Consider the following 27,737-nt stretch of genomic DNA (forward strand, 5'->3'; position numbering starts at 1 on the left):
TGGTTCCAAAAGCAGGCCTTTCCCATGCTTGCAGGGAAAAGCAGAGGAGGGAGGAGTGTTTGGAGATGTGAGAGGATTTATGACGCAGCTATGAGCTCTTCTGGGAAGTTCGGAGGTGTGCGGTGAAGTGCACATTGCCTGAGCCTCCTCTCCAGCATGGCCCAGCTTTTCCTCAGTGCTCTGCTGCTGCTGCTGCTGCTGCCAAGTGAGTGAGTATCGGGGCTTTGCTGCTTCTTTCCTAGCCGTGTTCCTGTGTGCCTGACTTTCCTGGGTGTGAGCGTGTCTGTGAGAGCGGTGTGCCTCCAGATTGGAGAACTGACTACCCGTTTCCTCTCTGTGTTTCTCCTGATCCCCTGGAAGACCATGGAAATAGAAACACTTGTTGCCTTAGGCTGTTATTGCAGCTTTGTCTTGTGCTTATCCTCGTCTTGGAGGATTGGCTCTGCACGAGTCCAGGGCTCCGAGCCCAACACCCTGAGGTGCACTGCCTGTGGTGAGTCCCTCTCAGCTGGTGGTTTTGTGGCGCCCTGGTAGAAGCGGAATCCTGGAGGGATCCGGTAGTGGATGTCTGCAATATCCGGAGGTACCCTCAGGTGCCCAGCCTGTGGTGAGTCCCTCTCAGCTGGTGGTTTTGTGGCACCCTGGTAGAAGCGGAATCCTGGAGGGATCCGGTAGTGGATGTCTGCAATATCCGGAGGTACCCTCAGGTGCCCAGCCTGTGGTGAGTCCCTCTCAGCTGGTGGTTTTGTGGCACCCTGGTAGAAGCGGAATCCTGGAGGGATCCGGTAGTGGATGTCTGCAATATCCGGAGGTACCCTCAGGTGCCCAGGGCAGGATTGCATGGGTCTCCTTCATCAGCTACGATTCTTCCTGCATCTGGTGCAGGGCAGCACAGGAGGGGCGAGCCTCTGCCTCCAAGGACAGTTCCCAGCCAACGGGTCTTTTGCCCTGCTCGCTCTTCTCCCCAGGGACTGTGTCTGCCACTTCTGTGCCATTCCCATGGGAGCAGGACACCTGCCTGGGCACTAACAAAAACCTCCTCTCAGGGCCCCTCATCTCTTTCTTGTGTGCTATGCCCCCACAGAGAGAGGAGCAGCTTATGCCAGGACATCCACCTCTGGTTGGCAGCCTCCCTGGGAGAGGTCAGCTGGAGGCTAGTGGAAGGTGCCCGGGAGTTCCGTGTTGCCGTCTGCCCCCAGAGCTGAGAAGCCCTAGGGATTTCATGCACCTCTCCTGCCATGGATTCGAGTCCCTTTCCAGAACTTGCACAGGTGCTGGTACCAGCAGGCACTGGTGCACAGTGCCTGCACAGCATACACTATGATCCATTAGAGTTTCAAGCATGAGAGCGAGAAGAGCATCCCAGGCATGTGAAGGAGAAGAGGGAAGACAGTGGCCCAAATGAAAGATGTGGTTTGACATGCTTCAGGTACAGCTGGCCCCCTTTTTGGCCCCCTTTCTTCTGCCCTTCCAGGGCTGGCTGACATTACAGCTTCAGGCATTACAGGCAGGCAGAGCTTTTGGCAAAAACTCTGGGGTCTGGAAATGTTTTGGGATGACTCCTGTGTCCTTGTACTTTGGATTGTGGGGCAGACCCGGAGCCTTCCCTCCCAGCCTCGCATGCTCCCGTGTGCTGCCCTGTGCCCTTTGCAGGTGTCAGGCAGGGGCCCCTGGGGTTGGAGTGGATCTCCTGATCTCTCTCCCTCCCCGCCCCTGTGTGCAGGGGCCCTGTTTCCAGGAACAGCCATGGCCAGCAGCTGGGGCTCCTAGGCTCCAGGAAGCAAGCAGGAGACATGGGAGATGTGCGTGTTATTCCCTGTCCTTCCCAAACTGGGCTCTTCATGTGTGTACCTGCTGCTGCAGCCTCCCAGTGTGCGCATTGCCCAGTGTCGGCGTCTTTACAAAAAGCAGCCAGTCACACACCATAAATGCAGCAGACAGAGCCATGCTGAACACTGCTCCTCAGTCCTCTGCGGTCTTCCTTTCTACTCACCCATATAACCTTCCTCTCACTTGCAGGATTTTTTTTTTTTCGCGAGTTCCAGCACTGAAACTTGCAACCAAAAGATGAAACTGAGACTTCCTCAGCTTTCCCTTGCAGGAGGAACATTCCTGCTTATGGAGCTCATCAGGAGCCAAGGAGAAGTCTGAGTTTGTCCCGGAGCGCGTTCCCCAAAGGCCAAAAATGGGCCTTCCATGCAGAATAAGACTGACTTTTAAAATCAGCAGCTTGCACACATGGAGAATCCCAAGGGGTACACCCTGAATGGGCGTGCAAGGAACTCCTGGCAAAAGCCAGACCTAAAAAGGAAGTGTACAAGAGGTGGAAGCAGGGACAGAGGGCCCAGGAGGGATATGAAGGCAGTGTCCGAGCATGCAGGGATGGGGTTAGGAGAACTGAAGTCCATCTGAAGTTGAAACTGGCAAGGGATGTTAAGGGCAAGAAGAAAGGCTTCTAAAAGTACACAAGCAGCAAAAGGAAGGCTAGGGCAAGAAGGAGGACCTGGGGAACTACAGGCCAGTCAGCTTCAGCTCAGTCCCTGTGCAGGTGATGGAGCCTTCCTTACCAGGTCAGCCAGCCTGTTGGCAGAGCTACTTTTGCCCCATTTAGTGAGGTGGATCCTGTCTCTCCCAGGGAGACATAATTCTCCAAAAGGGTCCCATGGCCACAGAAAGCAAAACCCTGTTGCCAACACCAGCTGGGCAACCAAGTGTTCAGTATCAGTCCACTCCGTCTCTCAGCTGTGGAGGTAAAAGACAATCAACAATAGTGGCAAGACTAACTTCGTTTTTTTGTTTTACTAATCACTATCTTAAGATAGAGCAAAGAAAGAACCCTTGAGCTTTGTACAAAATGCTCCAGCTCCTGCCTGGCTTGCCAGGAATTCAAACTGCATAAAGCCGGTTAGCAGTTGCAGAGTTTGCTAGTGAAGACTTCCATTCTCTTTGTTCTCTGCCTTGTATATACAGCCAACCAGGGAGTGTTAGATAGTAACTATACCAACCAAAGAAATGTATATAAGTTATTTACTTATGCTAACTATGCAACTATTGCCTTGGAGGCGTTGCCCAGGTGCCTTCTTTTCAAGAGCTACAGGGGTCTAAAGAGCCCGGCCACCCTCACAGCTGTCCGGGCAGAAAAGGGAAAGGAGCCCTGGTACCTATTTCAGCAGCAGAATCTCTCACAAGCCCACCCAAAACCATGAACATGCTGTCACCTCCTTGCTTCCTCCTCAGTCTCTCTCACACACACACTGTCACAGGGAAAGAGCTGGTCAGGAAGAAACACAAAGAGCATTTTCACAGGGAAAGCCCAAGCTGAATCAAGCGTGGCTACCTCATGTTCTTTAGGGAGTCCCACAGCAATGTAGCACGAAGAGCTGAGCTGTAGAGCAGATTTTCCCCTGGAGGGGTTACAAAGTCTCTTCTCTGTGTTGTTACTTCTGTCTCCATGTGCATATACGCACGTGTATGTACACATACACACGCGTATGTACCCTAGGGGCCAGCATGGGTTTTTGTGGAATACCCCAAACAAGAGTATCTAGGGGGTGCTCTGGGCCAGAAAAATGCCCCAGTCCTCCACACTTTTTAAGGGCCGCAGAGGACCCAGCAGCGCCTCCCCCACTGGGACAGCCCCAAGTGGCCAGCGGTGCCCTGCTCCTTCTCTGTTGAGGACCTTCCCCCGGCCACAGCCCTGAATCTCTGCCTTCTCTTCCTCCCTCTAGTCTCCAGCGCCTGTGGGCCCCTGCTTCTCCTTTGTCCTCTGCATCTCCATTTCCCACCCCTGCCCTGGACCTCCTCCCCAAGGCACCAGGTAGAGTGCCTAGGGCAAGATGGCGTGACAAGAGCTCAACACCCTGGGGGGCAGGTGGGGGGTGGGTGGGTGATGATTCTCCCCCAATGGTGGCAGCAGCTGGGATCCCGCCATGGTGGCAGGGCTTGGTCCTGGCGGGTGTCCTGGCCTGCAGATGGAAAGGTCCCAGCAGAAGCTCTGGCTCCCTCCCAAGCAGGATGAGTGCACAGAGGAGAGTCTCCCCAATCTACTGAGGAGCACCAACACTGTCGTCCCCTGCGGAGCCCCACACAATTTGTGGGGGATGAGGTGGGGAGGGTGTCAAGCCCACACCTCCACTCCAGCCTCACTGCAGCACTGAGCATGGTGCCTCTCCTGCTTGCCACAAGCCCTTATGGGCGTTGGCCACTTGGAGGTGCCCAGGTGGCCCCTGCGGGGGGAAAGGCAGCTGGAGAAGGGGTGGCAGGGTGGAGCAAGCAGAGGAAGAGGATGCCTGCACAGGGTGGAGGGAATGGCATAGGGGAGGCTCTGCCTGCGATATCCCAGCCAAGAGGGGCCAAGCTCAGGGGTCCTATCTGGGAACAGCAGTTCTGCAGTGCCAAGAGATGTGGGGGCACAAGGATGCCAATCTGCTGCTCCCAGGGCCAGCCTGGGAGTGTAACATGTAGCGAGGGCCCTGCACTCCCACTGTGCCAAGGACGGTCCCGCTCCTCCTGCACTGGGTGCAGTTCCTGGAATGAGGCTTCTCTGGCCCTGCACCCCTGGAACTCTGCCTGCTACTTCTACACCCTTCACGGAGTGACAGGAAACCTTCTGCGCCCCAGTGTAGCCCACCTGAATACCATCCATCCTCTCTGTGCAGAAATATGTTTTGGCCGTAGCGGGCCAGCCACGCACAGGGAAAAGGAACAGCACTGTGGGGCTCCCTTCAATTCTCAGCACTCTCAGACACTTAGGGTCAAAAAAGAACAGATCTCACACAGTGGGATGCATACAGCCCCCTAGCCCAAAATAAACCCGATCCCTCACGAAATATAGCTAACACATACAAAGAAAGAGTTCTGTGAGACCGTGAAACTTCATTTAAACCTGGAAGGAAGAAAGGACAGCAATTCTGCACTCCATTTCCCCACATTCCTTCCAGAGAGGGCAAGGTCAAGGAGAGAGGCACGGGGACAGCAAGCTGCTTGCTTAGGAGAGGTCCCTACATTTCCTGTGCGAGTGGGGAGAGCAGGAGGCAGGCTGGAGTGCAGTGAGGGTGCAGGGTAGAGGAACCATGGGGTGCTGTCGGGAAGAGCATGGGATGTGGTTGAGTGGGTTTTAGTAGGAGGGAGTGGTCCCCACTCTGTCTCTCGGCCCTGTTGTCAGGGGACAGGGAGTGAGGCCAGGGCAGGATGGGGGTGCAGGGCATGGAGAAGGTCCTCTGAGAGGACACTGTACGTTGACAGCTCACCCCTGGTGCCAACCCAAGGTGGGTCTGGCCAAGGCCCCGACCTAGCAGTCTCTGCTCCATGTCTCCTGGCCACCCTAGCCCATTTCCATGACTCCCTCACAGCTCACAGCCCCTCACCCCGCTCTCTTTTTCAGAGCTGCCAAGAGGCAGGCAGGCACCTTTTCCCTATCACCTCGGAGGCTTAGGGTCCCTCTTTATGAGGCTCCACAGGGCTAAAGAGCCTGTAAGCCCTCACAGCCGTCCTGGGAGAAAAGGGAAAGGAGCTGTGGCCTTCTGGGAATGCCACACTCCTCCTCTGCTGATGAACCTCCCCTGGCTTGGCCTGGCCTGGCCTGGTCTTGCACCCCCCCCACCTTCTCCTCCCACTGAAAGGGCTGTGATAGTGGGGGCAGGTCAGCTGGGGTCAGCGGGTGAGGGGCACAATCCCTGTGCAGACAGGAGAGGGGCTGAGAGTGGCTCTGCTCCTCTCTGCCTCTGGCAGATCGTGATGCCACCCAGGATGGTGCCTTGGCTCCTGACCTTCTCCCCCACAGCAATGCTGGCAGGTGAGAGCCGGCGAGGGAGAGCAGTGAACCCAGGGCTGGGCGGGCTGCGGCTGCCCATTGGCGCCCATCCACCGTGCCAGGGCTCAGCTCCTCCTGTGCAGAGTGCATTCTCCCATGCACATCGCCTTTCAGGCTGGGGAGGGGGTCCTGTGGCAGGGAGAGAGAGTCTTTGTAGAGGTGGAAATTATTTCTGGAAAGGTCCAATGTCAGCCCTGAGCAGGGCAGCCATGGTAAGGTGGGACCATGGCTCTCCCTGTTCCTGAGTAGGTGACACCTTCGCCTGAGTAGGTGGGCCGCCTCTACTGTGTGCATGAACTGCCCTGCTCCCTGTGCTCTCTGTCCACTGGGGTGAGGGCTCAGGTGCAGCCGGTGGAGGCCGAGGGAGGGTTGTGAGCAACTGGGGACTCTGTACACCTCTCCTACCATCCATCCAGCTTCAACTTCAAGGACCACGATGCGCTTTGGTGTCAGCAGGCCCCTGGGATCAAGCCTCCAGTGGGTCTCTCACACCAGCTACATTTCCTCATTCATTAAACACGTGCCAGCGGTGGAGGGGTGAGCCACCACCTCCTGGGACAATCCACGGGCCGAGGCATCTCAACACTGCGTGCCTTGCACACCCTGCACCCCTGGGACTCTACCACATCCTTCTCCAGCATTCCCCCAGGGACAGGAAACACAGCTTTACCCTTATACAAACCTCCTGCCAGGGCCCCTGGCCCAAGGTGTGGGAGCTGGCGGGGAGACCGAGTGCTGGGGGCGGGCCTTGGGGCTGTTCCCAGGGAGAGCTGGGCTATCACAGCTCTTTGTGAGGTGATCCCAGGTGTCCTGGAAATGGAATTATTCCCTCCATCACTCTTTGCTACGCCCCAGACTCAAGGACAGGTCTCAAATCTACTGTAAACATTTCCATTTCCCGTAACATTTCCCCTTTCCACATCTGCCCTCTAAGCCTCAGCTTCCTGATGCCTATCGCAGCAAAGCCATGTGGTTTGGGGCTTCTTCCGTTCCTCCCCCAGATTCATGGCTCTCACTGTCCAGGTGGGCTCCAAGAGGGCGACTAGGCTGTGCCTGGGACATGGGGTGGAGGCTGGGTCAGCTCAGACAGGGGTCACACGGGCACAGAAGGGGTGATTGTGAGGGGGAAGCAGGCAGAGCTGCTCTGCAAACAGAGCCGAGCTGAGGAGAGGCAAGGCAAGGCAACGCGGGCCTGGATGTGTGGTCGACAGCGTGCATGGGGTTATTGCCTGTCCTAAGCAGGCAGGACAGGGAGACCAGGCATCTGGGAATCAAGTGTGCCCCTGCATCTGGCACAGCCCTGTGGGGCTGTGCTGACTCCTCGCAGCCTGTCCAGGACAGGGTGTTTTCTCTGGCAAGATGCACCTGCCTGCACTGGAGCCCGCTTCTCTCAGTCCTCCCCACACTGGGCAGAGCTGAGCAGCGTGTGAAGCCTTGGAAAACGTGTCACCTCCTCGGGGTCCCTGTGGGGCAGGTTGGGTGGGTGGGCTTTTGGAGGCTGACTTCCAAAGCTGTTTCTCAGCCCCATGGCCAGAGGACCGGGAGTGAAGCTAGGGCAGGATGCGGTTGTGAGGCATGGGGACAGTCCTACGAGGGGATGCTGGAGGCCGACAGCCCAGTGCTGGGGCCGGCCGAGCTGGGCCTGGCTGAGACCTTGAGCCGTGTGCTGGCAGAGCAGGGCACTGCGCGTCTTAGCTCTCCTCGCTGCCATCCACGACCGTCTCCAGGGCTCCGTCACGGCTTGCAGCCCCCAGTCTGCTCTTCTTTCTGGAGCAGCCCCCGAGCAGCAGAGAAGCTTTTCCCTCTGGCCTCTGAGGCATTGCCCAGGGCTCCTCTTTACGAGGCTACGCAGGGCTGGGGAGCCCGCACACTCGTCCCACCGTGCGGGGCAAAAAGGGAAAGGAGCTGCGGCCTTCTGGGGGCGCCGCACTCCTTCTCTGCCGATGAACGTCCGCCGGCCGGGCCCTGCGTCGCCGCTCCTCCTCCCACAAAGGGACCGCGACAGCGAGGGGCGGGACGGGTCTGCGGTGGGGGCAGAGTCCTTAGCGCTGCCGCGGTGAAGGCCCCCAGTGGCGGTGTGTGCAGGAGAGGGCCGAGGCAGGGCCTGATGCCGCCCAGGATGGTGCCTTGGCTCCTGGCCTTGTCGTTGGCAGCGGTGCCGGCAGGTGAGAGGCAGCCAGGGAGGGCAGCGAGCGCGGGGCCGGGCGGGCTGGGGCTGGGGCTGCCTGTGCCCCGTCCTGGGAGCCAGCTGCTACCTGCTGCCACGTGAGGTGCACTCTCCATGAAAATTGCCTTTGCCAGTGGGGATGAGGTTCTGTGGCAGGGAGAGGGAGGTTTCCAGTATTTGGGGGACATTTCAGGACAAGGCCAAGTTCAGCCCTGAGGAGGGCAGCCTTGGGATTTCCCAGGGCCAGTGGGTTTCCCAGGGTAGAGGGATGAGGGAGGGATGATGCCAGGTCTCCATGTGCCCAGGAAGGGGACCCCAGAGCGGCTGGTGAACTGCCTGCCACTGTGTGTGTGTGTGTGTGTGTGTGCGCATCGCCTTGCTCCCTGCACTCTCTGTCCACAGGGGTGCAGGCCCAGGTGCGGCTGGTGGAGGCCGGTGGAGGGCTGCGAGAGTTTGGGGACTCCGTGCAACTCTCCTGCCGTGGATCCGGCTTCACCTTCAAGGATTTTGGTTTACTTTGGTACCGTCAGGCCGCCGGTGCCACACTCGAGTGGGTCGCCACCATCAACCGTGATTCTAGCTCCATTCGTTATGGTACGGCAGTGGAGAGTCGAGCCACTGTCTCCCGCGACAATTCACAGGCTGTGGCGTCTCTGGCCCTGCGTGCCCTGCGCCCACAGGACTCGGCCCGCTACTTCTGTGCTGTTCCCACAGTGACAGGAAAACCGTCTGCACCCTGACACAAACCTCCTGCCAGCGGCCCTGGCCCAGAGTGTGGGAGCTGGAGGGGTGCGGAGTGGCAGGCAAGTTTGGGGGCATGGCTGCTCACCGCGTGGCAATCCCACAGGTGCGGCAAATGGGACCTTTCCCCACATCCCTCCTTTCTTACACCACAGAGACAAGGGCAGGCTTCAGCTCTAACATGGGCGTTTCCTGTAGCTTTTCCCCTTTCCACGCCTCCCCACCACGTCTTCTTTGTGCTTGTTGCAGTGGATGCCTGTGGGAACAGCCCTGCTGTGTTTTCAGGTGTGATTTTGAGCTTCTTACACTTCTTGCACTCCTCCCTCCCTCCATTTTGCATTCATGGTTGTCACAGTCCCGGCCTGCTTTGAGGAAGGGACGGGGTTGTGCTGAGGACAGACCTTGGCTGGGTGCAGGTCACAGTGGCACAGATGTGGTGGGAAATGTGGGCAGAGCAGCACTGCAGCCAGAGCGGAGCTGGAGAGAGGCAAAGTGGAGCAGGCATGATCATGTGGGTTGCCATATGCATGGGGTTATTGCCCTGCCTAGATCAGCGTGATGGGGGGGTCGCTGGCACCTTGGGACCTGGGCATGCCCTGTACCCGGCTTGGCCCCATGGAACTGTGCTGACTGCTTGCAGCCCTGCTGGCCTGACCCTCATGTGTCCCTGCAGAGCACATGGGGAAGAGCCTCGTTCCACTTGCAGCTGCGGATCAGGCACCTCAGTGCGGCTTATGGCCTCCATAGCAGGGGAACAGGCAGGGCACAGGGGAACCTCCCAAGGCTGCTCTACCTGCACCTCAGGGCCTGTTGCTTTGCACTGGGCCCAGCAGTTTCCCCTGCGGGCACTGCAGTCAAGCGTGCGAGGACAAGGGCGAAGATGGGGGCATAAGGAAACAGCTCCGTGAGTGGGCCCCAGGTTTCCTGTGATGGTGGGGGAGGCCCCTTCCAGTGCAGAAAGAGAGGGGCAGTATGAGCAACCATACCATGTTCTGGTCCCAGCAGATCCCATCTTTGCTCTTTTGCTTCTCCTCCTCCAAGCCTCCAGGGATGAGTGCTGCATTGGGCAATCACCAAGCTGGAGCTGTGCTTTCTACTGAATCTCACCACTTGTCCCAAGACGAGCAGAGCCCTGCTCAGGCCAGCCTGGTTCGACTGGTACTGTCTCTCAGCTTTGCCTGCGAAAAGGAAGTGGGCTGAGGTGAGGTGGTTCTGCTCTTGCTACATCTCTTCCTGGCCATGGTCCTGGGAGGTGAAGGAGATCCTGGTCCTTGGGAGGCATCAACAAAGCTCAGAGCCCTTTCTGTGCACTTACATGTCCATACTAAAGGGGGGGATATCAGAACTGAAGGGGATGGTGGGGGAGTCTTTTCTCCACACTGTGTTTTCAGTGGTGCCGAGCAACAGGACGCAAGGCAACAGGCACAACCTAAAACACAGACAATTCCATCTGAACAGGAGGAAATACTTTTTCACTGTGAGGGTGACAGAGCACTGGAACAGGTTGCCCAGAGAGGTTGTGGAGTCTCCTTCTCTGGAGATATTCAAAACCCGCCTGGATGCAATCCTGTGCAGTGTGCTCTAGGTGACCCTGCTTGAGCAGGGGGGTTGGACAAGATGATCTCCAGAGGTCCCTTCCAACCTCAGCGATTCTGTGATTCTGTGATTCTGTGTTTCGACCCCGTGGGCAGAGGACAGGGAACGAGGCCAGGGCAAGATGGCGGGTGTGGATCATGGGGAGGGTCCTGTGAGGGAAAGTTGTGGGCTGACAGCCTGCAACTGGGGCCTGCTTGAGGTTGGTGTGGCCCAGGCCCTGAGCCGGCTGCAGGCGGAGCAGCGCCCTCCTTGTCTCTGCTTTGTTCCTAGCCATTCTTGGCCCTCCCCATTGCTCCCCCATGGCCAGCAGCCCCTCCCCCTGTTCTCCTTTCCAGAGCGGCCAGCAAGCAGGAGAGCAGCTTTTCCCTATTCCCTAGGCATTGCCTAGCCCTCTTTCCGGGGGCTACGCAGGGCTGCAGAGCCAGGACACCCTCACAGCCGTTCTGGAAGAAAAGGGAAAGGAAGCTTGTCCTTTTGGGGACGCCACGCTCCTTCTCTGCTGATGCCTCTGCCCAGGGTCGGCCAGGCCCAGATCTGGGTCCCCCCTTCTCCTCCCCAAAAGGGGCTGTGACAGTGGGGGGGGCGGGTCGGATGGGGGAGGGCAGAGTTGGCAGAGCTGCTGCAGCAAGGGTCTGCGATCCCGGTGCGGGCAGGAGCAGAGGCTAGGGTGGCTCAGCTCTGCTCCTCTCCGCCTCCCACCGGGGCTGCTTTGCTCTCGGCACTAGCCTATGGCCACGGCCCCCGGCCCGGCAGGGCCTGATGCTGCCCAGGATGGTGCCTTGGCTCCTGGCTCTGTCCTTCGCAGAGATGCTGGCAGGTGAGAGGTGGCCGGGGAGGGCAGCGAGCACGGGGCCAGGCGGGCTGGAGCTGCCTGCGGGTGCCGGACCCCCTTGTGGGGCCCAACTCCTCCTGCTCCCATGCGGATTCAAGCGCAGGCAGGGCAAAGGCAGACATGGAAGGAGGGGGTTAAAATCACACAGTGTGTTCTGCGGTAAGCTGTAGGGCAAGGCTCTTCCCAGCCTTCTCGAGGCAAGTCTGGGCTGGCCTTCCCAGCAAGGGGGCAAGAATCTCTCACAAGCCCACCCAAAACCATGAACATGCTGTTACCTCCTTGCTTCCTCCTCAGTCTCTCTCACACACACACACAAAGCAAAAGGGAAGCTTTTGCTGGTCAGGAAGAAGCACAAAGAGCCTTGAGAGCGTTTTCACAGGGAAAGCCCGAGCTGAATCAAGTGTGGCTACCTCATGTTCTTTAGGGAGTCCCACAGCAATGCATCTAGGAGCTGCAGAGCCCATTTTTCCCCAGGATAGGATGAGAAGTCTCTCCTCCTTGGGTACTCCCAGGGTGCTCACAGCCCTCCACAGGCCTCTAGCCTCCACACCAGGGCCTTCACCCCTGTGGATGGGGCAAGAGGTGCCCTGGGGAGGGTTCATTTCCCCACGCTTCTCCCCACCTCGGCCTGCTGGGCAGGGGATGGCGAGTGAGGAAGGGCAGGGTGAGGGTGCAGGGCATGGGGGGGGGGGGGGGGTCCTGCAAGGGGACCCTGTGGGCTGCCACCTGTCCCTGGGGCTGGCCCAAGTAGGGCCTGGCCAAGGCCCGGACCTCGCTCTGGCTGGAGCACAGCACTCATAGCTCTGCTTTGCTCCTGACCATCCCAGGCCATCTCCACGGCTCCCACACACCCCACAGCCCCTCACCCCACTTTCCTTTCCACAGCAGCCCCCCAGCAGGCAAGCAGCTTTCCCCTGCTGCCTTGGAGGCCTTGCCCAGGTGCCTTCTTTCCAAGGGCTACAGAGGTCTAAAGAGCCCGGCCACCCTCGCAGCCGTCCTGGCAGAAAAGTCTCTTGCTGTGGCCTTCTGGGGGCGCCGCGCTCCTTCGCTGCTGATGGACCTTCCTCAGCCCGCTCCCACGCAGCCCGGCTCGGCCCCGCGCCCCCCTTCTCCTCCCGCAGAGGGGCCGCGGCAGCGGGGGGCGGGGCGGGTCGTGGCGGGGGGGAGGGCAGAGTCGTGGGCGCGGCCGCAGCCGCAGCGAGGGGCGGCGATCGCGGTGCGGGCAGGAGCGGGGCCGAGCGCGGCTCAGCTCTGCTGCTCTCTGCCTCCCGCCGCGGCTGCTTTGCCCGCAGCCGGCCCCGGCCCCGGCGCGGCAGGGCCTGATGCCGCCCAGGATGGTGCCTTGGCTCCTGGCCTTGTCGTTGGCAGCGGTGCCGGCAGGTGAGAGGCGAGCAGGGAGGGCAGCGAGCGTGGGGCTCGGCGGGCTGGGGCTGCCTGCGGGCGCCTGTGCCCCGTCCTGGGCAAGCTCTCCTGCAAGCTGCCTATGTGGCAGGCAGGGAAATGTGGTGTCTCTCTCTGCTCACAAGGCCTGGTTCCTGTGTCAGGGCTCTTCCTCTGACCATCGTTATCTATTGGGTTGAAGGAGCAGGATTTAGTGCTCCCGCTGGAGCAGTGACATTGCAATGCCCCCACTGGTGCTGCACCCTCCCTTGCCCACTCTCAAGGTGACCACGGCTCCCTCTTGCTCTCCACAGCAGTCAACGGCCAGGTGGCCTTGGAGCAACACCGTGGGGAACTGGCAGTGCGAGAAGGCGAGGGACGCACCTTCCAGTGCAGCATGAGTGGAGGCAGCATGAGCAACTACTACATGTTCTGGTACCAGCAGAAGCTGCAGGGCTCTCTGACCTTGATTTACCGGCAGTATGGTAATGCCTATGGAGAGGGTTTCCAGGGTCGCTTTGAGGGGAAAGTGGAGAGCTCCCGGAACAGATTCACGCTGAGGATCCAGGCAGCAAAGCAAGAGGACGCAGCGGTATATTACTGTGGTGCTAGGCTCACACTGGAGCAGGCCTTGAGCAGGGTGGAACAAGAACTGGCTGAGAGGGAGTCCAGACAGCTCAGCACTTCCTCCAAGCAGCCACAAATCGGAAGGTGGCGCCAGGCAATAGCTGGTTCCAAAAGCAGGCCTTTCCCATGCTTGCAGGGAAAAGCAGAGGAGGGAGGAGTGTTTGGAGATGTGAGAGGATTTATGACGCAGCTATGAGCTCTTCTGGGAAGTTCGGAGGTGTGCGGTGAAGTGCACATTGCCTGAGCCTCCTCTCCAGCATGGCCCAGCTTTTCCTCAGTGCTCTGCTGCTGCTGCTGCTGCTGCCAAGTGAGTGAGTATCGGGGCTTTGCTGCTTCTTTCCTAGCCGTGTTCCTGTGTGCCTGACTTTCCTGGGTGTGAGCGTGTCTGTGAGAGCGGTGTGCCTCCAGATTGGAGAACTGACTACCCGTTTCCTCTCTGTGTTTCTCCTGATCCCCTGGAAGACCATGGAAATAGAAACACTTGTTGCCTTAGGCTGTTATTGCAGCTTTGTCTTGTGCTTATCCTCGTCTTGGAGGATTGGCTCTGCACGAGTCCAGGGCTCCGAGCCCAACACCCTGAGGTGCACTGCCTGTGGTGAGTCCCTCTCAGCTGGTGGTTTTGTGGCGCCCTGGTAGAAGCGGAATCCTGGAGGGATCCGGTAGTGGATGTCTGCAATATCCGGAGGTACCCTCAGGTGCCCAGCCTGTGGTGAGTCCCTCTCAGCTGGTGGTTTTGTGGCACCCTGGTAGAAGCGGAATCCTGGAGGGATCCGGTAGTGGATGTCTGCAATATCCGGAGGTACCCTCAGGTGCCCAGCCTGTGGTGAGTCCCTCTCAGCTGGTGGTTTTGTGGCACCCTGGTAGAAGCGGAATCCTGGAGGGATCCGGTAGTGGATGTCTGCAATATCCGGAGGTACCCTCAGGTGCCCAGGGCAGGATTGCATGGGTCTCCTTCATCAGCTACGATTCTTCCTGCATCTGGTGCAGGGCAGCACAGGAGGGGCGAGCCTCTGCCTCCAAGGACAGTTCCCAGCCAACGGGTCTTTTGCCCTGCTCGCTCTTCTCCCCAGGGACTGTGTCTGCCACTTCTGTGCCATTCCCATGGGAGCAGGACACCTGCCTGGGCACTAACAAAAACCTCCTCTCAGGGCCCCTCATCTCTTTCTTGTGTGCTATGCCCCCACAGAGAGAGGAGCAGCTTATGCCAGGACATCCACCTCTGGTTGGCAGCCTCCCTGGGAGAGGTCAGCTGGAGGCTAGTGGAAGGTGCCCGGGAGTTCCGTGTTGCCGTCTGCCCCCAGAGCTGAGAAGCCCTAGGGATTTCATGCACCTCTCCTGCCATGGATTCGAGTCCCTTTCCAGAACTTGCACAGGTGCTGGTACCAGCAGGCACTGGTGCACAGTGCCTGCACAGCATACACTATGATCCATTAGAGTTTCAAGCATGAGAGCGAGAAGAGCATCCCAGGCATGTGAAGGAGAAGAGGGAAGACAGTGGCCCAAATGAAAGATGTGGTTTGACATGCTTCAGGTACAGCTGGCCCCCTTTTTGGCCCCCTTTCTTCTGCCCTTCCAGGGCTGGCTGACATTACAGCTTCAGGCATTACAGGCAGGCAGAGCTTTTGGCAAAAACTCTGGGGTCTGGAAATGTTTTGGGATGACTCCTGTGTCCTTGTACTTTGGATTGTGGGGCAGACCCGGAGCCTTCCCTCCCAGCCTCGCATGCTCCCGTGTGCTGCCCTGTGCCCTTTGCAGGTGTCAGGCAGGGGCCCCTGGGGTTGGAGTGGATCTCCTGATCTCTCTCCCTCCCCGCCCCTGTGTGCAGGGGCCCTGTTTCCAGGAACAGCCATGGCCAGCAGCTGGGGCTCCTAGGCTCCAGGAAGCAAGCAGGAGACATGGGAGATGTGCGTGTTATTCCCTGTCCTTCCCAAACTGGGCTCTTCATGTGTGTACCTGCTGCTGCAGCCTCCCAGTGTGCGCATTGCCCAGTGTCGGCGTCTTTACAAAAAGCAGCCAGTCACACACCATAAATGCAGCAGACAGAGCCATGCTGAACACTGCTCCTCAGTCCTCTGCGGTCTTCCTTTCTACTCACCCATATAACCTTCCTCTCACTTGCAGGATTTTTTTTTTTTCGCGAGTTCCAGCACTGAAACTTGCAACCAAAAGATGAAACTGAGACTTCCTCAGCTTTCCCTTGCAGGAGGAACATTCCTGCTTATGGAGCTCATCAGGAGCCAAGGAGAAGTCTGAGTTTGTCCCGGAGCGCGTTCCCCAAAGGCCAAAAATGGGCCTTCCATGCAGAATAAGACTGACTTTTAAAATCAGCAGCTTGCACACATGGAGAATCCCAAGGGGTACACCCTGAATGGGCGTGCAAGGAACTCCTGGCAAAAGCCAGACCTAAAAAGGAAGTGTACAAGAGGTGGAAGCAGGGACAGAGGGCCCAGGAGGGATATGAAGGCAGTGTCCGAGCATGCAGGGATGGGGTTAGGAGAACTGAAGTCCATCTGAAGTTGAAACTGGCAAGGGATGTTAAGGGCAAGAAGAAAGGCTTCTAAAAGTACACAAGCAGCAAAAGGAAGGCTAGGGCAAGAAGGAGGACCTGGGGAACTACAGGCCAGTCAGCTTCAGCTCAGTCCCTGTGCAGGTGATGGAGCCTTCCTTACCAGGTCAGCCAGCCTGTTGGCAGAGCTACTTTTGCCCCATTTAGTGAGGTGGATCCTGTCTCTCCCAGGGAGACATAATTCTCCAAAAGGGTCCCATGGCCACAGAAAGCAAAACCCTGTTGCCAACACCAGCTGGGCAACCAAGTGTTCAGTATCAGTCCACTCCGTCTCTCAGCTGTGGAGGTAAAAGACAATCAACAATAGTGGCAAGACTAACTTCGTTTTTTTGTTTTACTAATCACTATCTTAAGATAGAGCAAAGAAAGAACCCTTGAGCTTTGTACAAAATGCTCCAGCTCCTGCCTGGCTTGCCAGGAATTCAAACTGCATAAAGCCGGTTAGCAGTTGCAGAGTTTGCTAGTGAAGACTTCCATTCTCTTTGTTCTCTGCCTTGTATATACAGCCAACCAGGGAGTGTTAGATAGTAACTATACCAACCAAAGAAATGTATATAAGTTATTTACTTATGCTAACTATGCAACTATTGCCTTGGAGGCGTTGCCCAGGTGCCTTCTTTTCAAGAGCTACAGGGGTCTAAAGAGCCCGGCCACCCTCACAGCTGTCCGGGCAGAAAAGGGAAAGGAGCCCTGGTACCTATTTCAGCAGCAGAATCTCTCACAAGCCCACCCAAAACCATGAACATGCTGTCACCTCCTTGCTTCCTCCTCAGTCTCTCTCACACACACACTGTCACAGGGAAAGAGCTGGTCAGGAAGAAACACAAAGAGCATTTTCACAGGGAAAGCCCAAGCTGAATCAAGCGTGGCTACCTCATGTTCTTTAGGGAGTCCCACAGCAATGTAGCACGAAGAGCTGAGCTGTAGAGCAGATTTTCCCCTGGAGGGGTTACAAAGTCTCTTCTCTGTGTTGTTACTTCTGTCTCCATGTGCATATACGCACGTGTATGTACACATACACACGCGTATGTACCCTAGGGGCCAGCATGGGTTTTTGTGGAATACCCCAAACAAGAGTATCTAGGGGGTGCTCTGGGCCAGAAAAATGCCCCAGTCCTCCACACTTTTTAAGGGCCGCAGAGGACCCAGCAGCGCCTCCCCCACTGGGACAGCCCCAAGTGGCCAGCGGTGCCCTGCTCCTTCTCTGTTGAGGACCTTCCCCCGGCCACAGCCCTGAATCTCTGCCTTCTCTTCCTCCCTCTAGTCTCCAGCGCCTGTGGGCCCCTGCTTCTCCTTTGTCCTCTGCATCTCCATTTCCCACCCCTGCCCTGGACCTCCTCCCCAAGGCACCAGGTAGAGTGCCTAGGGCAAGATGGCATGACAAGAGCTCAACACCCTGGGGGGCAGGTGGGGGGTGGGTGGGTGATGATTCTCCCCCAATGGTGGCAGCAGCTGGGATCCCGCCATGGTGGCAGGGCTTGGTCCTGGCGGGTGTCCTGGCCTGCAGATGGAAAGGTCCCAGCAGAAGCTCTGGCTCCCTCCCAAGCAGGATGAGTGCACAGAGGAGAGTCTCCCCAATCTACTGAGGAGCACCAACACTGTCGTCCCCTGCGGAGCCCCACACAATTTGTGGGGGATGAGGTGGGGAGGGTGTCAAGCCCACACCTCCACTCCAGCCTCACTGCAGCACTGAGCATGGTGCCTCTCCTGCTTGCCACAAGCCCTTATGGGCGTTGGCCACTTGGAGGTGCCCAGGTGGCCCCTGCGGGGGGAAAGGCAGCTGGAGAAGGGGTGGCAGGGTGGAGCAAGCAGAGGAAGAGGATGCCTGCACAGGGTGGAGGGAATGGCATAGGGGAGGCTCTGCCTGCGATATCCCAGCCAAGAGGGGCCAAGCTCAGGGGTCCTATCTGGGAACAGCAGTTCTGCAGTGCCAAGAGATGTGGGGGCACAAGGATGCCAATCTGCTGCTCCCAGGGCCAGCCTGGGAGTGTAACATGTAGCGAGGGCCCTGCACTCCCACTGTGCCAAGGACGGTCCCGCTCCTCCTGCACTGGGTGCAGTTCCTGGAATGAGGCTTCTCTGGCCCTGCACCCCTGGAACTCTGCCTGCTACTTCTACACCCTTCACGGAGTGACAGGAAACCTTCTGCGCCCCAGTGTAGCCCACCTGAATACCATCCATCCTCTCTGTGCAGAAATATGTTTTGGCCGTAGCGGGCCAGCCACGCACAGGGAAAAGGAGCAGCACTGTGGGGCTCCCTTCAATTCTCAGCACTCTCAGACACTTAGGGTCAAAAAAGAACAGATCTCACACAGTGGGATGCATACAGCCCCCTAGCCCAAAATAAACCCGATCCCTCACGAAATATAGCTAACACATACAAAGAAAGAGTTCTGTGAGACCGTGAAACTTCATTTAAACCTGGAAGGAAGAAAGGACAGCAATTCTGCACTCCATTTCCCCACATTCCTTCCAGAGAGGGCAAGGTCAAGGAGAGAGGCACGGGGACAGCAAGCTGCTTGCTTAGGAGAGGTCCCTACATTTCCTGTGCGAGTGGGGAGAGCAGGAGGCAGGCTGGAGTGCAGTGAGGGTGCAGGGTAGAGGAACCATGGGGTGCTGTCGGGAAGAGCATGGGATGTGGTTGAGTGGGTTTTAGTAGGAGGGAGTGGTCCCCACTCTGTCTCTCGGCCCTGTTGTCAGGGGACAGGGAGTGAGGCCAGGGCAGGATGGGGGTGCAGGGCATGGAGAAGGTCCTCTGAGAGGACACTGTACGTTGACAGCTCACCCCTGGTGCCAACCCAAGGTGGGTCTGGCCAAGGCCCCGACCTAGCAGTCTCTGCTCCATGTCTCCTGGCCACCCTAGCCCATTTCCATGACTCCCTCACAGCTCACAGCCCCTCACCCCGCTCTCTTTTTCAGAGCTGCCAAGAGGCAGGCAGGCACCTTTTCCCTATCACCTCGGAGGCTTAGGGTCCCTCTTTATGAGGCTCCACAGGGCTAAAGAGCCTGTAAGCCCTCACAGCCGTCCTGGGAGAAAAGGGAAAGGAGCTGTGGCCTTCTGGGAATGCCACACTCCTCCTCTGCTGATGAACCTCCCCTGGCTTGGCCTGGCCTGGCCTGGTCTTGCACCCCCCCCACCTTCTCCTCCCACTGAAAGGGCTGTGATAGTGGGGGCAGGTCAGCTGGGGTCAGCGGGTGAGGGGCACAATCCCTGTACAGACAGGAGAGGGGCTGAGAGTGGCTCTGCTCCTCTCTGCCTCTGGCAGATCGTGATGCCACCCAGGATGGTGCCTTGGCTCCTGACCTTCTCCCCCACAGCAATGCTGGCAGGTGAGAGCCGGCGAGGGAGAGCAGTGAACCCAGGGCTGGGCGGGCTGCGGCTGCCCATTGGCGCCCATCCACCGTGCCAGGGCCCAGCTCCTCCTGTGCAGAGTGCATTCTCCCATGCACATCGCCTTTCAGGCTGGGGAGGGGGTCCTGTGGCAGGGAGAGAGAGTCTTTGTAGAGGTGGAAATTATTTCTGGAAAGGTCCAATGTCAGCCCTGAGCAGGGCAGCCATGGTAAGGTGGGACCATGGCTCTCCCTGTTCCTGAGTAGGTGACACCTTCGCCTGAGTAGGTGGGCCGCCTCTACTGTGTGCATGAACTGCCCTGCTCCCTGTGCTCTCTGTCCACTGGGGTGAGGGCTCAGGTGCAGCCGGTGGAGGCCGAGGGAGGGTTGTGAGCAACTGGGGACTCTGTACACCTCTCCTACCATCCATCCAGCTTCAACTTCAAGGACCACGATGCGCTTTGGTGTCAGCAGGCCCCTGGGATCAAGCCTCCAGTGGGTCTCTCACACCAGCTACATTTCCTCATTCATTAAACACGTGCCAGCGGTGGAGGGGTGAGCCACCACCTCCTGGGACAATCCATGGGCCGAGGCATCTCAACACTGCATGCCTTGCACACCCTGCACCCCTGGGACTCTACCACATCCTTCTCCAGCATTCCCCCAGGGACAGGAAACACAGCTTTACCCTTATACAAACCTCCTGCCAGGGCCCCTGGCCCAAGGTGTGGGAGCTGGCGGGGAGACCGAGTGCTGGGGGCGGGCCTTGGGGCTGTTCCCAGGGAGAGCTGGGCTATCACAGCTCTTTGTGAGGTGATCCCAGGTGTCCTGGAAATGGAATTATTCCCTCCATCACTCTTTGCTACGCCCCAGACTCAAGGACAGGTCTCAAATCTACTGTAAACATTTCCATTTCCCGTAACATTTCCCCTTTCCACATCTGCCCTCTAAGCCTCAGCTTCCTGATGCCTATCGCAGCAAAGCCATGTGGTTTGGGGCTTCTTCCGTTCCTCCCCCAGATTCATGGCTCTCACTGTCCAGGTGGGCTCCAAGAGGGCGACTAGGCTGTGCCTGGGACATGGGGTGGAGGCTGGGTCAGCTCAGACAGGGGTCACACGGGCACAGAAGGGGTGATTGTGAGGGGGAAGCAGGCAGAGCTGCTCTGCAAACAGAGCCGAGCTGAGGAGAGGCAAGGCAAGGCAACGCGGGCCTGGATGTGTGGTCGACAGCGTGCATGGGGTTATTGCCTGTCCTAAGCAGGCAGGACAGGGAGACCAGGCATCTGGGAATCAAGTGTGCCCCTGCATCTGGCACAGCCCTGTGGGGCTGTGCTGACTCCTCGCAGCCTGTCCAGGACAGGGTGTTTTCTCTGGCAAGATGCACCTGCCTGCACTGGAGCCCGCTTCTCTCAGTCCTCCCCACACTGGGCAGAGCTGAGCAGCGTGTGAAGCCTTGGAAAACGTGTCACCTCCTCGGGGTCCCTGTGGGGCAGGTTGGGTGGGTGGGCTTTTGGAGGCTGACTTCCAAAGCTGTTTCTCAGCCCCATGGCCAGAGGACCGGGAGTGAAGCTAGGGCAGGATGCGGTTGTGAGGCATGGGGACAGTCCTACGAGGGGATGCTGGAGGCCGACAGCCCAGTGCTGGGGCCGGCCGAGCTGGGCCTGGCTGAGACCTTGAGCCGTGTGCTGGCAGAGCAGGGCACTGCGCGTCTTAGCTCTCCTCGCTGCCATCCACGACCGTCTCCAGGGCTCCGTCACGGCTTGCAGCCCCCAGTCTGCTCTTCTTTCTGGAGCAGCCCCCGAGCAGCAGAGAAGCTTTTCCCTCTGGCCTCTGAGGCATTGCCCAGGGCTCCTCTTTACGAGGCTACGCAGGGCTGGGGAGCCCGCACACTCGTCCCACCGTCCGGGGCAAAAAGGGAAAGGAGCTGCGGCCTTCTGGGGGCGCCGCACTCCTTCTCTGCCGATGAACGTCCGCCGGCCGGGCCCTGCGTCGCCGCTCCTCCTCCCACAAAGGGACCGCGACAGCGAGGGGCGGGACGGGTCTGCGGTGGGGGCAGAGTCCTTAGCGCTGCCGCGGTGAAGGCCCCCAGTGGCGGTGTGTGCAGGAGAGGGCCGAGGCAGGGCCTGATGCCGCCCAGGATGGTGCCTTGGCTCCTGGCCTTGTCGTTGGCAGCGGTGCCGGCAGGTGAGAGGCAGCCAGGGAGGGCAGCGAGCGCGGGGCCGGGCGGGCTGGGGCTGGGGCTGCCTGTGCCCCGTCCTGGGAGCCAGCTGCTACCTGCTGCCACGTGAGGTGCACTCTCCATGAAAATTGCCTTTGCCAGTGGGGATGAGGTTCTGTGGCAGGGAGAGGGAGGTTTCCAGTATTTGGGGGACATTTCAGGACAAGGCCAAGTTCAGCCCTGAGGAGGGCAGCCTTGGGATTTCCCAGGGCCAGTGGGTTTCCCAGGGTAGAGGGATGAGGGAGGGATGATGCCAGGTCTCCATGTGCCCAGGAAGGGGACCCCAGAGCGGCTGGTGAACTGCCTGCCACTGTGTGTGTGTGTGTGTGTGTGTGCGCATCGCCTTGCTCCCTGCACTCTCTGTCCACAGGGGTGCAGGCCCAGGTGCGGCTGGTGGAGGCCGGTGGAGGGCTGCGAGAGTTTGGGGACTCCGTGCAACTCTCCTGCCGTGGATCCGGCTTCACCTTCAAGGATTTTGGTTTACTTTGGTACCGTCAGGCCGCCGGTGCCACACTCGAGTGGGTCGCCACCATCAACCGTGATTCTAGCTCCATTCGTTATGGTACGGCAGTGGAGAGTCGAGCCACTGTCTCCCGCGACAATTCACAGGCTGTGGCGTCTCTGGCCCTGCGTGCCCTGCGCCCACAGGACTCGGCCCGCTACTTCTGTGCTGTTCCCACAGTGACAGGAAAACCGTCTGCACCCTGACACAAACCTCCTGCCAGCGGCCCTGGCCCAGAGTGTGGGAGCTGGAGGGGTGCGGAGTGGCAGGCAAGTTTGGGGGCATGGCTGCTCACCGCGTGGCAATCCCACAGGTGCGGCAAATGGGACCTTTCCCCACATCCCTCCTTTCTTACACCACAGAGACAAGGGCAGGCTTCAGCTCTAACATGGGCGTTTCCTGTAGCTTTTCCCCTTTCCACGCCTCCCCACCACGTCTTCTTTGTGCTTGTTGCAGTGGATGCCTGTGGGAACAGCCCTGCTGTGTTTTCAGGTGTGATTTTGAGCTTCTTACACTTCTTGCACTCCTCCCTCCCTCCATTTTGCATTCATGGTTGTCACAGTCCCGGCCTGCTTTGAGGAAGGGACGGGGTTGTGCTGAGGACAGACCTTGGCTGGGTGCAGGTCACAGTGGCACAGATGTGGTGGGAAATGTGGGCAGAGCAGCACTGCAGCCAGAGCGGAGCTGGAGAGAGGCAAAGTGGAGCAGGCATGATCATGTGGGTTGCCATATGCATGGGGTTATTGCCCTGCCTAGATCAGCGTGATGGGGGGGTCGCTGGCACCTTGGGACCTGGGCATGCCCTGTACCCGGCTTGGCCCCGTGGAACTGTGCTGACTGCTTGCAGCCCTGCTGGCCTGACCCTCATGTGTCCCTGCAGAGCACATGGGGAAGAGCCTCGTTCCACTTGCAGCTGCGGATCAGGCACCTCAGTGCGGCTTATGGCCTCCATAGCAGGGGAACAGGCAGGGCACAGGGGAACCTCCCAAGGCTGCTCTACCTGCACCTCAGGGCCTGTTGCTTTGCACTGGGCCCAGCAGTTTCCCCTGCGGGCACTGCAGTCAAGCGTGCGAGGACAAGGGCGAAGATGGGGGCATAAGGAAACAGCTCCATGAGTGGGCCCCAGGTTTCCTGTGATGGTGGGGGAGGCCCCTTCCAGTGCAGAAAGAGAGGGGCAGTATGAGCAACCATACCATGTTCTGGTCCCAGCAGATCCCATCTTTGCTCTTTTGCTTCTCCTCCTCCAAGCCTCCAGGGATGAGTGCTGCATTGGGCAATCACCAAGCTGGAGCTGTGCTTTCTACTGAATCTCACCACTTGTCCCAAGACGAGCAGAGCCCTGCTCAGGCCAGCCTGGTTCGACTGGTACTGTCTCTCAGCTTTGCCTGCGAAAAGGAAGTGGGCTGAGGTGAGGTGGTTCTGCTCTTGCTACATCTCTTCCTGGCCATGGTCCTGGGAGGTGAAGGAGATCCTGGTCCTTGGGAGGCATCAACAAAGCTCAGAGCCCTTTCTGTGCACTTACATGTCCATACTAAAGGGGGGGATATCAGAACTGAAGGGGATGGTGGGGGAGTCTTTTCTCCACACTGTGTTTTCAGTGGTGCCGAGCAACAGGACGCAAGGCAACAGGCACAACCTAAAACACAGACAATTCCATCTGAACAGGAGGAAATACTTTTTCACTGTGAGGGTGACAGAGCACTGGAACAGGTTGCCCAGAGAGGTTGTGGAGTCTCCTTCTCTGGAGATATTCAAAACCCGCCTGGATGCAATCCTGTGCAGTGTGCTCTAGGTGACCCTGCTTGAGCAGGGGGGTTGGACAAGATGATCTCCAGAGGTCCCTTCCAACCTCAGCGATTCTGTGATTCTGTGATTCTGTGTTTCGACCCCGTGGGCAGAGGACAGGGAACGAGGCCAGGGCAAGATGGCGGGTGTGGATCATGGGGAGGGTCCTGTGAGGGAAAGTTGTGGGCTGACAGCCTGCAACTGGGGCCTGCTTGAGGTTGGTGTGGCCCAGGCCCTGAGCCGGCTGCAGGCGGAGCAGCGCCCTCCTTGTCTCTGCTTTGTTCCTAGCCATTCTTGGCCCTCCCCATTGCTCCCCCATGGCCAGCAGCCCCTCCCCCTGTTCTCCTTTCCAGAGCGGCCAGCAAGCAGGAGAGCAGCTTTTCCCTATTCCCTAGGCATTGCCTAGCCCTCTTTCCGGGGGCTACGCAGGGCTGCAGAGCCAGGACACCCTCACAGCCGTTCTGGAAGAAAAGGGAAAGGAAGCTTGTCCTTTTGGGGACGCCACGCTCCTTCTCTGCTGATGCCTCTGCCCAGGGTCGGCCAGGCCCAGATCTGGGTCCCCCCTTCTCCTCCCCAAAAGGGGCTGTGACAGTGGGGGGGGCGGGTCGGATGGGGGAGGGCAGAGTTGGCAGAGCTGCTGCAGCAAGGGTCTGCGATCCCGGTGCGGGCAGGAGCAGAGGCTAGGGTGGCTCAGCTCTGCTCCTCTCCGCCTCCCACCGGGGCTGCTTTGCTCTCGGCACTAGCCTATGGCCACGGCCCCCGGCCCGGCAGGGCCTGATGCTGCCCAGGATGGTGCCTTGGCTCCTGGCTCTGTCCTTCGCAGAGATGCTGGCAGGTGAGAGGTGGCCGGGGAGGGCAGCGAGCACGGGGCCAGGCGGGCTGGAGCTGCCTGCGGGTGCCGGACCCCCTTGTGGGGCCCAACTCCTCCTGCTCCCATGCGGATTCAAGCGCAGGCAGGGCAAAGGCAGACATGGAAGGAGGGGGTTAAAATCACACAGTGTGTTCTGCGGTAAGCTGTAGGGCAAGGCTCTTCCCAGCCTTCTCGAGGCAAGTCTGGGCTGGCCTTCCCAGCAAGGGGGCAAGAATCTCTCACAAGCCCACCCAAAACCATGAACATGCTGTTACCTCCTTGCTTCCTCCTCAGTCTCTCTCACACACACACACAAAGCAAAAGGGAAGCTTTTGCTGGTCAGGAAGAAGCACAAAGAGCCTTGAGAGCGTTTTCACAGGGAAAGCCCGAGCTGAATCAAGTGTGGCTACCTCATGTTCTTTAGGGAGTCCCACAGCAATGCATCTAGGAGCTGCAGAGCCCATTTTTCCCCAGGATAGGATGAGAAGTCTCTCCTCCTTGGGTACTCCCAGGGTGCTCACAGCCCTCCACAGGCCTCTAGCCTCCACACCAGGGCCTTCACCCCTGTGGATGGGGCAAGAGGTGCCCTGGGGAGGGTTCATTTCCCCACGCTTCTCCCCACCTCGGCCTGCTGGGCAGGGGATGGCGAGTGAGGAAGGGCAGGGTGAGGGTGCAGGGCATGGGGGGGGGGGGGGTCCTGCAAGGGGACCCTGTGGGCTGCCACCTGTCCCTGGGGCTGGCCCAAGTAGGGCCTGGCCAAGGCCCGGACCTCGCTCTGGCTGGAGCACAGCACTCATAGCTCTGCTTTGCTCCTGACCATCCCAGGCCATCTCCACGGCTCCCACACACCCCACAGCCCCTCACCCCACTTTCCTTTCCACAGCAGCCCCCCAGCAGGCAAGCAGCTTTCCCCTGCTGCCTTGGAGGCCTTGCCCAGGTGCCTTCTTTCCAAGGGCTACAGAGGTCTAAAGAGCCCGGCCACCCTCGCAGCCGTCCTGGCAGAAAAGTCTCTTGCTGTGGCCTTCTGGGGGCGCCGCGCTCCTTCGCTGCTGATGGACCTTCCTCAGCCCGCTCCCACGCAGCCCGGCTCGGCCCCGCGCCCCCCTTCTCCTCCCGCAGAGGGGCCGCGGCAGCGGGGGGCGGGGCGGGTCGTGGCGGGGGGGAGGGCAGAGTCGTGGGCGCGGCCGCAGCCGCAGCGAGGGGCGGCGATCGCGGTGCGGGCAGGAGCGGGGCCGAGCGCGGCTCAGCTCTGCGCCTCTCTGCCTCCCGCCGCGGCTGCTTTGCCCGCAGCCGGCCCCGGCCCCGGCGCGGCAGGGCCTGATGCCGCCCAGGATGGTGCCTTGGCTCCTGGCCTTGTCGTTGGCAGCGGTGCCGGCAGGTGAGAGGCGAGCAGGGAGGGCAGCGAGCGTGGGGCTCGGCGGGCTGGGGCTGCCTGCGGGCGCCTGTGCCCCGTCCTGGGCAAGCTCTCCTGCAAGCTGCCTATGTGGCAGGCAGGGAAATGTGGTGTCTCTCTCTGCTCACAAGGCCTGGTTCCTGTGTCAGGGCTCTTCCTCTGACCATCGTTATCTATTGGGTTGAAGGAGCAGGATTTAGTGCTCCCGCTGGAGCAGTGACATTGCAATGCCCCCACTGGTGCTGCACCCTCCCTTGCCCACTCTCAAGGTGACCACGGCTCCCTCTTGCTCTCCACAGCAGTCAACGGCCAGGTGGCCTTGGAGCAACACCGTGGGGAACTGGCAGTGCGAGAAGGCGAGGGACGCACCTTCCAGTGCAGCATGAGTGGAGGCAGCATGAGCAACTACTACATGTTCTGGTACCAGCAGAAGCTGCAGGGCTCTCTGACCTTGATTTACCGGCAGTATGGTAATGCCTATGGAGAGGGTTTCCAGGGTCGCTTTGAGGGGAAAGTGGAGAGCTCCCGGAACAGATTCACGCTGAGGATCCAGGCAGCAAAGCAAGAGGACGCAGCGGTATATTACTGTGGTGCTAGGCTCACACTGGAGCAGGCCTTGAGCAGGGTGGAACAAGAACTGGCTGAGAGGGAGTCCAGACAGCTCAGCACTTCCTCCAAGCAGCCACAAATCGGAAGGTGGCGCCAGGCAATAGCTGGTTCCAAAAGCAGGCCTTTCCCATGCTTGCAGGGAAAAGCAGAGGAGGGAGGAGTGTTTGGAGATGTGAGAGGATTTATGACGCAGCTATGAGCTCTTCTGGGAAGTTCGGAGGTGTGCGGTGAAGTGCACATTGCCTGAGCCTCCTCTCCAGCATGGCCCAGCTTTTCCTCAGTGCTCTGCTGCTGCTGCTGCTGCTGCCAAGTGAGTGAGTATCGGGGCTTTGCTGCTTCTTTCCTAGCCATGTTCCTGTGTGCCTGACTTTCCTGGGTGTGAGCATGTCTGTGAGAGCGGTGTGCCTCCAGATTGGAGAACTGACTACCCGTTTCCTCTCTGTGTTTCTCCTGATCCCCTGGAAGACCATGGAAATAGAAACACTTGTTGCCTTAGGCTGTTATTGCAGCTTTGCTCTTGTGCTTCTCCTCATCTTGGAGGATTGGCTCTGCGCGAGTCTAGGTTTCAGAGCTCCACACCCTCAGGTGCGCTGCCTGTGGTGAGTCCCTCTCAGCTGGTGGTTTTGTGGCGCCCTGGTAGAAGTGGAATCCTGGAGGGATCCGGTAGTGGATGTCTGCAATATCCGGAGGTACCCTCAGGTGCCCAGGGCAGGATTGCATGGTTCTCCTTCATCAGCTACGATTCTTCCTGCATCTGGTGCAGGGCAGCACAGGAGGGGCGAGCCTCTGCCTCCAAGGACAGTTCCCAGCCAATGGGTCTTTTGCCCTGCTCGCTCTTCTCCCCAGGGACTGTGTCTGCCACTTCTGTGCCATTCCCATGGGAGCAGGACACCTGTCTGGGCACTAACAAAAACCTCCTCCCAGGGCCCCTCATCTCCTTCTAGTGTGCTATCCCCCCACAGAGAGAGGAGCAGCTTATGCCAGGACATCCACCTCTGGTTGGCAGCCTCCCTGGGAGAGTTGCATGGTCAGCTGGAGGCTAGTGGAAGGTGCCCGGGAGTTCCGTGTTGCCGTCTGCCCCCAGAGCTGAGAAGCCCTAGGGATTTCATGCACCTCTCCTGCCATGGATTCGAGTCCCTTTCCAGAACTTGCACAGGTGCTGGTACCAGCAGGCTCTGGTGCACAGTGTCTGCACAGCATACACTATGATCCATTAGAGTTTCAAGCATGAGAGCAAGAAGAGCATCCCAGGCATGTGAAGGGCAAGACAGTGGCCCAAACGAAAGATGTGGTTTGACATGCTTCAGGTACAGCTGGCCCCCTTTTTGGC

The 27,737-nt window shown here is 59.0% G+C and overlaps 2 gene segments (V, D, J or C); both read left to right on the forward strand.

Annotated features, from left to right (window-relative positions):
- Positions 1-188: 188 nt before the first annotated feature.
- LOC136994401 (T cell receptor delta variable 2-like) lies at positions 189-26,910 on the forward strand. The segment is given in 3 exon segments: positions 189-205; positions 12,843-13,462; positions 26,098-26,910. Coding segments are annotated over 2 exon segments (558 nt in total).
- Positions 7,920-8,719, forward strand: LOC136994363 (Ig heavy chain V region C3-like). The segment is given in 2 exon segments: positions 7,920-7,977; positions 8,382-8,719. Coding segments are annotated over 2 exon segments (396 nt in total).
- Positions 26,911-27,737: the final 827 nt, after the last annotated feature.

The sequence above is a fragment of the Apteryx mantelli genome, chromosome 28 (genome assembly GCF_036417845.1).
Source record: "Apteryx mantelli isolate bAptMan1 chromosome 28, bAptMan1.hap1, whole genome shotgun sequence".
Classification (NCBI taxonomy): domain Eukaryota; kingdom Metazoa; phylum Chordata; class Aves; order Apterygiformes; family Apterygidae; genus Apteryx; species Apteryx mantelli.